At 44.1% G+C, this 13,862-nt stretch overlaps 1 protein-coding gene across 2 annotated transcripts in view; it reads left to right on the forward strand.

The window, feature by feature from the left end:
* Nucleotides 1-12,199, forward strand: part of LOC147033571 (uncharacterized) — a 42,830-nt gene extending 30,631 nt beyond the window's left edge. For both annotated transcript variants that reach the window (XM_085856729.1, XM_085856722.1), the window contains one exon: nt 8,367-12,199. In XM_085856729.1, the coding sequence (XP_085712855.1) occupies nt 8,367-9,271 (905 nt within the window). In that variant the 3' untranslated portion in view covers nt 9,272-12,199. The remainder of the gene's footprint in view (nt 1-8,366) is intronic.
* The last annotated feature ends 1,663 nt before the right edge of the window (nt 12,200-13,862 follow it).

Consider the following 13,862-nt stretch of genomic DNA (forward strand, 5'->3'; position numbering starts at 1 on the left):
TGATCAATGATCTCTCTGACTCTGGAAAATTTTCTTTATCTATTTGCTAATAACTCCACCCTCTGCCAGATCGGCAAGCAGGAGCCTCTTCACTCTGCAGATCTGGATAAAATCACGAGCTGGTCCAACACGTGGAACATGTCTTTCAATCCTGACAAGTCTCTCCTAAAGGACCGTCTGGAACCCCCTCTCCACCCCCCCCCCATCTACTTTCTCAACAATCCTCTTGAAGAAGTCCTTTCATTCAAACTTTTGGGCCTCATTATCTGGAAAGCCACATCTCCGAGCTGGCCTCCAAAGCCAGTCGCCGATTGGGCATCCTCCATCATGCAAAGTCCTTCCTTGGCACACCTGAGCTCCTGACCACATACAAAGCTTTCATCCACAGCCTGATGGAGTACCGATCTCCCCTCTGGGCTGGTGTCCCGCTTCTCACCTTTCTCGGCTTCATGCTGTGGAAATCAAGGCATTTAAGATCATTGGTATCTCCTGTGATGAGGCTGAGTCTTTGGATCTCTCATCACCCTCTCACCGGAGACAAGTGGGTGGTCTTTCTGTCTTCTCCCGTCTCCTCTCCGGCCTCGACCTCACCACCCCCCTCCCCCCTCTGCTGTCTGCTCTCTGTGCCGCCTATATTTCCGCAGGGCGTTCTAGGTCCGGCAGCAACCCCCTTCTTGTTCAACTACCAAAATCAAGAATTGCTGCTCACCTTCATTGTATTATTCCTCTTTTTTCCTGCCTTTGGAACAAACTCCCACACTCTCTGCAATCCCATTTTTCGCTCCAGGTCTTCAAAAATAGCTGTTCACCACCATCTTATCTTCGCCCATCTAAAACCATGATTTTTTCTTCCCCCGTTAATCCACCCAAATACCACCTCCTTCATATTCCCTGTTTTCCTTCCTGAAAGTCCCTGTAGTGTCCATCTTGTTTACTCCGTGTACCCTGCCCCATCCCTCTCGCTTCCACAGATCTCATGTTTCTATTCTCCACTGTTTTTGCTTCCCTCTCCCATTCCTCTTGTCTCTTGCTCCCTTCGTTATATGTTCTGTTTATTCGCTCTTGTATGAGCCTTGATATATATTTATAAATAATAGAAAAATTAAAAAATGAATTTGGGATGAGAATGAGGTGGTGGCATGATCATCCAAGTGCTCAGAACAATGGCCGCAGAATTGGCCGAGTATTGAGAAAACACTCAACACTAATGAATCCAATCTTAACACAAACACTTAGACAAGCCACAAGAGGTATCTCTAACTCACCTTGCAAAAGATTTCCAAGAATAGTTGCGAGTAGAAATTGCTACACATGAATTGGAAACTTCAATTAATACAGCCCCGATGATTGCAAAGAAGACAAAGGAAAAATCTGCAATATAGTCTCAACAAATATACACTGACAATTGTGAGAGCGACAGAAGAGGACAAAGATTAAACAAAATAGTTGGATAGTTTGGGGATAGACAAAAAAAGGATATCATGAGAGAGGCTAAGAAGAGGTCAGCTTACCTGGGATGGAGAATGAGTCATAATAAATGCCCAAAATCAAGGATACGAGATAAATGACTTGAAGAGAACGGTGGGATTAAGTCAATTGGACAAGTGCAGGTTCTGCAAATTAGAAACGGAAAGCACCAATCACCTTCTCTTGGGATTCATCTCGGTGAAAGAACTCTCTCATTAATGGTTTGCGGAGAAACTGGTCGAACTCCTTTGTCAGTTGCAGCAGATAGTAAATTCTTAAATTCCTGTCCTTTACTTGCCAATTGTAAATGGAGGACGTTTTCAACAATTCTGTACTTTTGTAGGATGTCAGAGTGCAACTTAATATTCAATGTATTACTTAACATAGGGATGCCAAATCTCTGGCGAAAGCAAACCACTCTCAACACGTCTTGATTTTACGGAGGTTGTATGACCAATTGATCCATGCGGTCCCCCAAGGTATCTTTCATGTCGATTGAATTTTTGTGCTTTTCGCGGTCAGAAAATTTAGGGGAAAGTTGAGTCGAGTGAATCGATATTCCTAAATAGTGAGTAACAGTTTATCAAGTTTGACGTGCGAAAAGATAATTCCCACGAACAATAAGTACTTTCCATTGTTTCACATTGAAACTTGTACCACCCTTCGAATCTCTATGGATATATTCCGATGTGAAACACATCTAACACATGTCGTACTACATCTTGGAAGTTTGTGTATTGTAACGGGACAAGTCTACGGTATCCCTCTTGATGCGACATTGTGCCCTCTGTGATTCCAATGATATTTGTTGGTAATTCCAGTGTTTTTCAACTGTCATGTTTTTGGTTGAGATGAAAATCAGTTTTTGCCTGATTTCGTGTATAGAATGGTGGAAATGCTCAACTTTAATGAGGTCTTTAACAAGACTAACAAAAGAAAACTTACACACTGTACAGTTCTGTAAGGTAGTTGTAGACAAACTGAAAAATACTCTTTGCTTCCCTTAACATGGTGGGTGATTTTGTTTTGTGTGTATTTGTTTTATGCTTGTCTTGATTGAAAGCCACTGTGCACGTTACCTCAATTTCACATCCTTAAAAGAGCCCTTTGATTAAAGATGTGACACACAACACCTGGAAATGTTCCTCTAATTTTGTTTGAAAAACATAAAACTCTTCGGCACTGAACCATCTTCCTTTTGGGCTGAGGGTGGTCTCATTCTACTTTTTGGTTCCCACATTCAGAGGCTATAATCAACAATTTACAAAGACATTCTGGAATCGATCATCTTCGAAGAGGCACACACATACAATATAGCTTGGGTGCAGAGGAGATCATCGTCTATAAAGCATATTCTGGGGGAGAACATGAAAATGTCAAATGATTTGAAGATTGAAAAGAGAAAAATCTTAAATTAGTGATTCAATCTCTCAAACATCGTGAGTCCATAAATACCGATAAAATGGTGTAATAAAGGAAATGTCCTCTTGAAACAAATAACTGACAAATTCTCCATTTAATGTAATGTGCAGGGTTGGATGGATGTCCACAAAGTCTTGTTAGGTTGGATGTCCACAAAGTCTTGTTTGGTTTGATTGTAATAAAATGTAAAAACAGGAACAAGACTTTGTGGATCGATATTGAACATCGATATTGTTGTGGGCTGAGGATCATTTTGGATGAATGTGGATAAGAATAGTCAATGCAAATGCAGGTCAATGGCCATTCTGAAAATATTACCCATATTACTCGCACATTGGAAGATGTTAAATTCCACGAAACCAACAATTATCCAATGAAACCGGTACACACAATGATAAAAAGGGAAAATACAATTAATGATGAGAAACAAATAGTCATCTGAAGACAAAATGCTGCCATTGCCTTGATTGCTTTAACTGATATTTCAAAAGGTGGGGGCTGGTGGGGTGAGCAGTGAATTCTCTCTCTGCAACCACACGCTCCTCCCTCAAAGGGCGGAGGAGCTCCTTGTGAGCCAACGGCCATCCATATCGAGTGCCCAACTGTGTTTGCGGACGTCGTCTTGCAGTTGGGTTACTTCTTATTTGGAGGTTGGTGGCAGGATTTGCACTCCGGCCACCGTAAAACCCTTCATTCCGCAAAACGCAAAGAAATCTGAAAACCCACTCCGTGGGAGTACCTCCTGTGCAGCTTACCTTCGCAGGGTAGCTCACCGGATGACGGAATTGGGATCTTTGATCTTTGATGATAGGAGGGAAACCACGGGGTAATATTCTTGGGTCAGATTGCGGGAGAGTGTGTCGGAGTGGTGCTGAGGTTTCGTCCACCAGACAGCGGTCTCCTTGGGTTAACCTGAGGCGGTCCCTTCAGGTGGGTGCCTGGAATGTCCTATCCCTAAGAGAGGATGATCACCTGTCTCTGTTATCATCTGAGCTCAAGCGTTTGGACATCGGTATCGCAGCACTCTCTGAGGTTCGGAGACCGGATTGCGGCGAGATCATGGTGGGTGGTTTCACCTACTATTCGTCTGGTCGCTCTGATGGCTACCATTCCCAAGGAGTTGTTGAAGCTGTGTCCAACAAGCTGACTCCAATGATAATTGAGGTAACACCGGTCAACGAGCGTATAATGAGATTAAGGATTTGTCACTCCTTGGGTGTCATTTCCCTGTTCTCTGTTTATGCTCCGACTGAGCCGAGTGATCTCACCGTGAAGGATGCATTCTACGCCACGCTCAAGTCTGTGGTTGATCAATGCCCCAGACGAGATACACTTCTAGTCTTGGGGGATTTCAATGCATTGACTGGAACTGAAAGGGATGGTTATGAGACGTGTGTTGGTTCCCATGGGTCAGGAACTATGAACCAGAATAGCACCAAGTTCCTTGACTTTGCAAGAAGTCATGGACTTAGAGTGGCCGGTTCATGGTTTCAGCGCCCACAAACACATCGCTGGACTTGGTATTCCAACACTGGCAGTGTGGCAAAGGAGATTGACCATGTCCTCGTTGATGGTCGCTGGAGGATGATCCAGAACTGCAGGGTCTACCGGAGTGCTCAGTTCCTCACTGCTGACCACCGGCTTGTTGTCGCAACTCTGAAGTTGCACCTTAAATCCAGGAGAATGGTACCATCCCAGCCTAGGTTGGATGTTAGCAAGCTCAAGGATGAGAGGGTAGCTGAGGAGTTTGCGAACAGGCTGAGTGGAGATTTGAGGAGTCTGCGTGCACTGGGAGGTCCTGAAGAGTTGTGGAGTGTCTTCAAGACCACCATCCTTGATGTTGCTGGTGGATGTCTTGGAACTCACCGTAGGGCAAAGAAGAAATTTGTCTCTCGAGGGACACGATACCATTGACCAGAGTTGCAGGGCCAGGCTGAATGGCAGAGCTGAACTGTTCAAGGAGCTGAGGCGTAAAACTGTACGTGCGCTTGGGGTGGACAAGGAGGCTGATGTACGAGGAATCTGTGAGGGGGTAGAGCATCACCTGGGGTCAAGGGATTCTCATCCTGCTTAAAGGGGAATTTGTGCATTGCGTTCATCCAAGCCCATCCCTCGGTGCACTGCAGTTAGAGCAGAGGGTGGTAGGCCCTTGACAAAGGAGTCCGAAGTGAAGGCCCGCTGGGCCGGTTACTTTGAGCAGTTGTACCAGGCTGATCCACCAGCTGTCGAGTTGGACATCAGGGGTGTTACAATCCCTGTTGCTGACCCTCCAATCAACTGTGTTCCACCTTCGCTTGTGGAAACACAGGCTGTGGTGAACCGGTTGAAATAGGGTAAAGCTCCAGGGATCTGTGGCATCCTTGCTGAACTTCTCAAGGCTGATGGAAATGCTGCACTCATGTCGTTGCATGCAGTTCTGTACTCTGCTTGGAACATAGGCATCATCCCAAATGACTGGAAGAGGGGCGTTGTTGTCCCTCTCTGGAAAGGGAAGGTTGATCGCCAAGACTGCAACAACTACCAAGGGGTGACGCTGCTCTCAGTGCCGGGCAAGGTCTTTGCTCGGATAATTATTGATAGAGTTCGCAACCATCTGCTTGAGCACCAGTGTCCAGAGCAGTCAGGCTTTACACCAAAGAGGTCAACTATTGACCGTATCCTTGCTTCGGGTCCTCACCGAACGCAGACGAGAATTTCGGCAGGAGCTGCTTGCAGCTTATTTGATCTCTGTAAAGCGTTTGATTCGGTGAATCGGGATGCCCTCTGGAGGATTCTAGGTCTTCGTGTGGTGCCACCAAAACTGATCGATCTGATGTCTGAACTCGACTCTGGTATTTAGAGTGCTGTGAGATGTGGTGGTACCATGTCTGACATATTTCCAGTTGTAACTGGAGTTCATCAGGGATGTGTACTGGCCCCCACACTTTTCAGCACTTGCATGGACTGGATTCTAGGGAGGATGTCTGAGAGATCAAGCTGCGGTTCATCGTTTGGGAATGTCAAGATCTCTGACCTTGATTTCGCCGGTGATGCAGTCGTCTTTGCGGAGACCTTAGATATCCTTTTGGGGGTCCTCGAGGTGCTGAAAGAGGAGTCGGAGCCGCTTGGATTATGGGTTTCCTGGGGCAAAACTTAGATCCAGGCTTTCAATGACATCTTGGATGCTGCTGTCCTATCTGTGCCTATTTGTGGTGAGGATGTTGAGATCGTCGAGAGATTCACTTACCTTGGCAGTGATATTCATGTCACTGCCGGCTGTGAGTCAGAGGTCAATCGACGTCTCGATCGGGCCTGGGGAGTCATGGATTCCCTGGATAATGGGGTGTGGCGCTGCTGGTACCTGTGCGGGAGGACGAAAGTCCGAGTCTTCAAGTCCTTGGTGCTTCGTCTTGCTCTATGGATGCGAGACTTGGACTCTGACCAAGGATCTGAGATGGAGACTTAATTCCTTTGGTACCAGGTCTCTTCGCAGAGTCCTTGGCTGTCGCTGGTCGGACTTTGTGTCCAACGAGCAGATGTTGAGAGAGACTCCAATGAGATTTGTTACCTGCATAGTCCGTGAGCGTCAGCTGCGGCTGTATGGACATGTGGCTCGTTTTCCTGACACTGATCCTGCAAACCAGATTCTCTCAGGGATGGAGTCTCGTGAGTGGAGGAGGCCAATGGGCCGACCATGTGCCTCGTGGTTGCAGCAGGTTGATCGACATCTCGAGGAGATGGGGGTGGGCCAAGCATCTGCCTGGGGGATGGCCAGACGGAGGCCCCTGGAGTACCGGTGGAAAGTGGACGCAGTGACGCGCTGCTCTGGCGCATGCTCCCATACCTGACCTGAACCCCAGGCATTCCTTTCTGTAGTAATTCTCTGCAAGCTACTGTAGTAGGACCTGTTTCAAACTATAATATATCGGTGTGCAACTCTCATATGCTATAGTTCTCACCGTTGCATTTTTGCCTGGGACACTTCACTCGGTGAGATTCCTCAGATCTTGTCATGACGATCTCCAAAACTGATGGACAATTCCTGATGAGGAGCTGATGTGATTGGCCCATCAGAAATGGCTGTGCAGAAGACCCAGCCATTGCAGCCCTGATACCAGAACAATAAGTACAGTTTTCAGCAACAACTCAGCATTCTAGTCCATGGGCTGGGGTGGTTTCTGTGTGACTTTTATGTGCCCTAAGTTTCTCTTCATATTATTGAATTAGACCATGTGGGACATCAAAAAAGTGAGGGTGGACATCTCGGAGCCTGGTCGGATTTGAGAAAATGACGTCACAATATCAAGCTTTTGCGTTCATGAGGCGACCAAAAATGTGGGGTTGGGGAAACTAAAATGCTTATAATGCCACAACCATACATGATATAACTGCAAACTACCATTCAAAATATTTGTTTTTATTCACTCTACATGTGACAATATGTAATTATCTGATTATTATGCAAATTTGCTGTCCAGAGGACAAAAGGTCATGGAAATCGGGGGTTTCTTAAAATCTGACCAACCGGAAGAAAAATGTGAGTTACAGGCTGCCTGTACTACTTGAGAATGTTTGCTGGCTGTCAGAGGTTGCCAAGACATATCTCTATCGCATGATATGCATTGTATAAGAATTAACCCTTTTGTAACGAAAACATCAGCTTTGATAAATGGTGCTATTTCAGACATGTCAGGAATTCCAGTTTTTCCATCGTCTCAGTGTACATTATTCATACCATACAGGTTGGTGATTGTTTTGTAAACCTCTTTTAGATTACAACTATACATATCAGCAGAAGACCCAGAGGAAATGACTTCTTGCTATTCTTGCGATCTCTGACAACGATGAACCATTTTACTCTTTTATTTCAGTTGTTTTAAAATGTGCAGAAGGTTGAGTCCTCTATTTCTGGTCAGTTCTCATTATCTCCAGTCATTTGAGGCTTCTTTAGATTCCCACAATAGAGTAGTTCCACGTGGTTCTGTTAGAGGGCACTACCACTGATTCTAGTATTGACAGCTTGGTGGCAGCACTGTATAAGTGCATTTCCTCATGGGTCAAAGTGAAAGTAAAAATTGAATCAACATTACAATCTTTGATTTGACAATTCTACAATTTGACAGACAGTTCTCATGTTTTAACGCACAGACTACTTGTGGTAGGTGTTTTTATCTACAGAGAGGCTTAAACAAAATCGGTAGTGTCATCATCCTTCACGACACACCAGTGCACACATGCATACCCCATCAAGTACAGGAATGTAAACAGGCTCGCAAATGGTCGAGCAGTAACGCCGCCTGCCCAACACAAGACTAATTAAACGTCTGTCCGATCTTCATTATCCCAATAGCATGTTTATCACCAGACAGCTTTCAGAGGGCTGAAAGTTGATTTATCCTGCCAAGATGTCAGATTATGTATGCCTTTCAGGTGTGTTATGACTTACAATAATGCTGCCATCACCCATGTTCATGAAATGCCCTTCTGGTTGGTTTCAGATGAGATGCAGAACACTGGTGTCAGCTTGTTTGGTGGAGCTGGAAACAGTGAATACCTTGATCTTGATAAATGCATCATTTGCCAATCTTCGAAAGAAAAAAAACCCACAAGCACTGAACATGGGCAGAAACGAATACGTGAGGCTGCTGCAGAACGAAATGACCATGTTGCCAAAAGACTTGGCACCCTTGAAGATGAAGAATTTGTCTATCATATGGACAATCTGTGTTACAAAGCTTACACTCACAAAAAATCGTTGGAAAATATCAGTAAAGCTTCCGCCTCCACTTCTAGTGGCAGTGAAGAAGTCAGTCGTGAGGCATCATCACGCCGCTCTCGCTCAAGCAGCTCGCCGAGACCTGGACCTTCCAATGTACCGGACATGAGGGAGTTATCATGTGTCATCTGTGGATACAAGAAGCACCATGGGGTGCATCAGAAATACCGCATATCAGAGTGCGACAGGGCCAGTAAGTTCTTGGAGGCAACCGAAAGCTTTCAGGATGATGTTTACACTCGCACTTGTGACATACAAAGTGTTAGTGCAGTATTTGGTGCCGACTTATATTGCCACAATTTGTGTATTAAAAGTTATTTGCTGAACTATGAGCGTATATTTGAGAAAGGACAAACAGAAAAACCTGCGACTCACAAGCAACAAGCATGGGAACAAGTAGTGAAGGACATAGAGATTAGGATAAATCAAGGCTTTGGTTATGAACTAAGCTTTGTAAGAGACTGTGTGAACCGTGAAATTACGTCAGGTAAAAGAGTAACTAACAAGGAAGTAAATGTACTCTTACTTAATCACTTTGGAGATAGAATTAGATTATCTGTGCCTAAAGAGGCCAATAAGTCTGTGATGTTTTTTTGGCAAAGATGTCAATGTCCAGCATATGGCTGAGACAATTCGCGCTAATGACCCTATCCGTCAGTGTGCAGAAAGCATAAGACAGTGTCTTTTAGAGTATGACTTTGATCTTCAGGATCGGTTTTGCGATATGAATGACTTGAAAACTGCTTGGGAGAGTATAAAGATCCCTGAACCGCTGTTAAGTTTCTTTTCCATTTTGTATAATTTTGATGCTGAGTCATTTGCTTCTTCATGTAAGGTAGTAGGTGTGGGGGATAATGCAGAGGAGACAAGCGAAGCAGAGTCTGATGTGTCGTCATCGAAATGCAGATAAATGCTGGCACTGTTCCAAATCATGTTTTACAACTTTCACAATGGAAGAAGGAGAACACCGCTTCATATGCTGAATAGCCAGGCAGTGTATGAAACTTGTAAAAGTGCTACCCTAATCACAAGCTTTAATCGCTTTGGGTTGTGCACAAGCTATCATGAAGTGATGCGTAATCACACTGCTATGGCCTCATTCATTGTTGAATCTTGCGAAGATGGAGTTCCATTCCCCAGTGATTTTGTGCCATCACAGTTTACCATGGCTGCCTTCGATCACGAAGAAGCAACGTTATCAGGGATCGGAGGCAGCCATGATACTGTGACCGTGTTGTTCCAGGAGGATGGAGAACTCCAACCTGCCAAATCAAAAGTTTCAGAAACAACCATTCAACATGGTGAGAAGGCATTCAAGGTCGATCTTAAGTGCCAGAAACTGCAGAAATTTTAGTTATGTTCCCTTGTTGCCAGTTCTGCAAGTGCCAAGGTATGGGAGACGAGAATGTTTGCTGTAAAAATCCAACTGGTTATATCTAAAACCGAACAGAACTCATATGTGACACTTACAGCTGCGTGGAAATGTACTCCTGCCATCCACATGCATTCCTTCTCCCATTATCAAATTGGCATGATTTGGAATAGTGACTACAGTCAGCAGTATACCTTCATTTGGATATAAAAACCTAGACTATTACTAAAACTGAGCAAATTCAGCAGTTTATTTTTGCTGAATGGACTAAGGATGTTCCGAACCCCCTCTACAGGTGGTTGTTTTAGGACTTAGTGGGTCAACGACATGGGAATATTGTAAGAAATTAGTAAATTCAGTGATATTTAGGCTTAAAGAAATAAGTAGTTGGTGATAGATCATATTCATACTGATGAAAATGTTCGATTACTTTATTTTGTGGCATGTGTCTTCCGTTGCAAAGGAAAATCAGCTTTTCTGAAATAGCACCATTTATCAAAGTTCATGTTTTCGTTACAAAAGGGTTAATTCTTATACAATGCATATCATGTGATAGAGATATGTCTTGGCAACCTCTGACAGCCAGCAAACATTCTCAAGTAGTACAGGCAGCCTGTAACTCACATTTTTCTTCCGGTGGGTCAGATTTTAAGCAACCCCCGATTTCCATTACCTTTTGACCTCTGGACAGCAAATTTGCATAATAATCAGATAATTACATATTGTCACATGTAGAGTGAATAAAAACAAATATTTTGAATGGTAGTTTGCAGTTATATCATGTATGGTTGTGGAGTTATAAGCATTTTAGTTTCCCCTACCCCAAATATTTGGTCGCCTCATGAACGCCAAAGCTTGATATTGTGACGTCATTTTCTCAAATCCGACCAGGCTCCCAGATGTCCACCCTCACTTTTTTGATGTCCCACATGGTCTACTTCAATAATATGAAGAGAAACTTAGGGCACATAAAAGTCACACAGAAACCACCCCAGCCCATGGACTATTCGGAAACCAGTAATGGTGTTGAGCTCAACTGGGAAAGGTAAAACTTCCAAATCTTGTGTACCCAACACGTAATTCCATCGACCAACCCAACCCCCTCTTTACTTGACTGCTCCTGAAGACTAAAACCAAGGCTTGTGGAAGAGCGAGAACACGTAACGGTTCACGACACAGCATAACAACAACAACAACAACAACAAAAAACAACATAAGGAGAAGAGAGAAATGCCAACAGCATGGTCGAGGGCGAAACTCGATGGAGATGGATAAACAAGGGATGTGGGTAATGATGCGAGCTAGCGAGAACCCAAGGGATGGACAAGATGGATACAGAAGCAACATTTGAGGGGCAGGGGGTTGTTTAACAGGTAAAAAGATCATAGTTTTACATGGAGGATTATCTGAGATGGTGAAAGGCTGTCTTATTATGATGTCCTGCTTCTTCTTCACATGGCGTCTGGACAACAGCGTGTTCCTTTCATTTATATCATTATTATGTCATGATCGTTATAGTTATTAGCTCACCTGGACTTTAGTCAGGTGAACTTATGCGATCACCAGTGTCCGTAGGTGAGTGAAGGAGTCAGTCTGTAAACGCTTCAAACATTATTGCTGGAACCAAACACAAGATTTTGATGAAACTTGGCCACAAACTTCACATATGATTCCTAACAAAGGTGCATTGACCGCATCAAAATTTGTGCTCATTGAGGGGGTTTTGGACCCCCCCCCCCAAAAAATGGGTATTTGCTTTCTTCTCCGAAACTACACATGATTTTGATGAAACTTGCCCACAACTTTCATCACCTGTAATGTACCAAAGTTTATCGACCACATCAAAATCTGCTCTCATTGAGGGGGTATACGGGGGGTGGGGGGGGTTGACCTCCCCAAATTGGTATTTGTTGTCTCCTCAAACTACACACGATTTCATTGAAACTTGACCAAACCCTCACCACCCGTGATGGACCAAGGTTTATTAACCGCATCAAAATCTGCGCTCATTGAAGAGGTCTGTGGGAGGGTTTTGACCGCCAAAAGTAGGTATTTGCGCTCTCCTCGAGAACTGCACACATGATTTCGATGAAACTTACCCACAACCTTCATTACCTGTGATGTACCAAGGTTTATCAACCGCATCAAAATCCGCACTCATTAAGGAGGTCTATGGCGGGGTGGGGGGGGGGGGTCGAGGTAAGTTCGGCGGAATTTGTGTCAATTCGTCGAGTTACGGCTGTTTTTAAAATATCAGTGTTCGCGCCCATGGCGCAGAACGCCTTGCCTAGTTGTAGATCGCGTTGTGTTTTCGATAAAGATGGTGTTTAAAAGTCATTTTTCATCCCAATAAAGCTTATCGTCGCATGCCTGACTCGCTGAGCCATCAGATGGTGTAACGATTGTTTGTGGATGGCCGAATATTACAGTTTTATGACTTTGATAAAATAATATTAAATAATTCCGTAAATTCCTGTGGAGAAATGGAGTATTTTTGCTTCGGTCGACGTTACGAGTTCGTTTTAACTTCGATTTTAATTTTGTCTTCGGTTTTTGCGATCGCTTAGGACGCTTAACACTTGGTTGTCGAAATTCTGGTAAAAATCGGATGTTTTGGAGACGTTTTAAGATTGTATAAAAATATTTCACCCGCCGCGTCACGGCTTGTCACATGGCGCAGCGCGCTCGAGCAGACGCGTCGTTGAGTCACGTAAAGGTTTTGCGTGTGCGCGCCGACGTCATTGCGCTCGCCCCGGCGTCCTTTCCAGTCGGGGGGGGGGGGGAGGGCGTCGAGTGTGACCTTTACGTTACGTTAATCTGCAGTAACTTGAGAACGGAAGAAGCTACCAATGTCAAATTACATCACGTGATTCAGGAGGGTGATGGCTTGCGCTGATTAGATTTAAATCGATCAAAGGTCAAGGTCACAGTGAAGTCAAACATTCGACTTTTGACGGTTTGGTACAGAATCATCGTAGAAACTTCTGGTTTGCGTCGCTACCTTCTCTAGAGACAGCTTTTATGAGACGATTTCGTAAGTACCAGTCTATGACTGCTTCTTTGTTTGTCTGTCTGTTTGCACAGAATATTCAAGTTTTTCTCCGCAACCGCTTGTCGGATTGAGACGAATTTTTCACCATTGGTGTGATGACTCATGTAGAATGTTTTAATGATAATAATGACGTCATAGGTCGTGGTGTGGCAGACATATTGGAAAAACGGAAAAACTTTGGACCTCGGTATCTCTGAAACCGCACCAAGGAGAAAAAATTGAAACTTGGCACGCGGCAAGTACTCCTCATGCGGAATGAGTGTGATTTTTATGACATCATAGTAGCCTTTGTGATGACGTCATCATTGCATATGTAGAACGCTACATCCGATCAGTGTGAAAAAATGTTGAGGGTCATCTGGGGATATAATGGTCCACAAAAATGTTTTTGATGACCTCATCGATCACGTGCTTCGGTAGCCATATTGTTTGTTGTTTTTTTTGAAAACCTTCAAAAAATATTCTCTGAAATGGCTGAACAGATTGACGCGAAACTTTACACGTATGACTGCCTCGCCACGAGGAACAAAAGGTTCACACATATGACGTCATTGGTCACATGGTTTGGCAGCCATATTGCATTTACCCTGAAACATTAAAAAAAATATTCTCCAGAACGGCTGGACAGATGGAGGGAAAACTTCACACAAATGTTCCCCAAGGCATGCGTGTACAAGTTTAAGGAATAATTGATGTCGCATGGTTTGGCAGCCATTTTGCATCTAAGAAAAATATTAAATGATGTTTCCTCTGGAACTAACTTAATCAAGGTGAAACTTCACAATTATGATCTA

Source organism: Eptatretus burgeri, chromosome 2 (assembly GCF_056783735.1).
Source record: "Eptatretus burgeri isolate ZD-2024b chromosome 2, Ebu_testis_v1, whole genome shotgun sequence".
Lineage (NCBI taxonomy): Eukaryota > Metazoa > Chordata > Myxini > Myxiniformes > Myxinidae > Eptatretus > Eptatretus burgeri.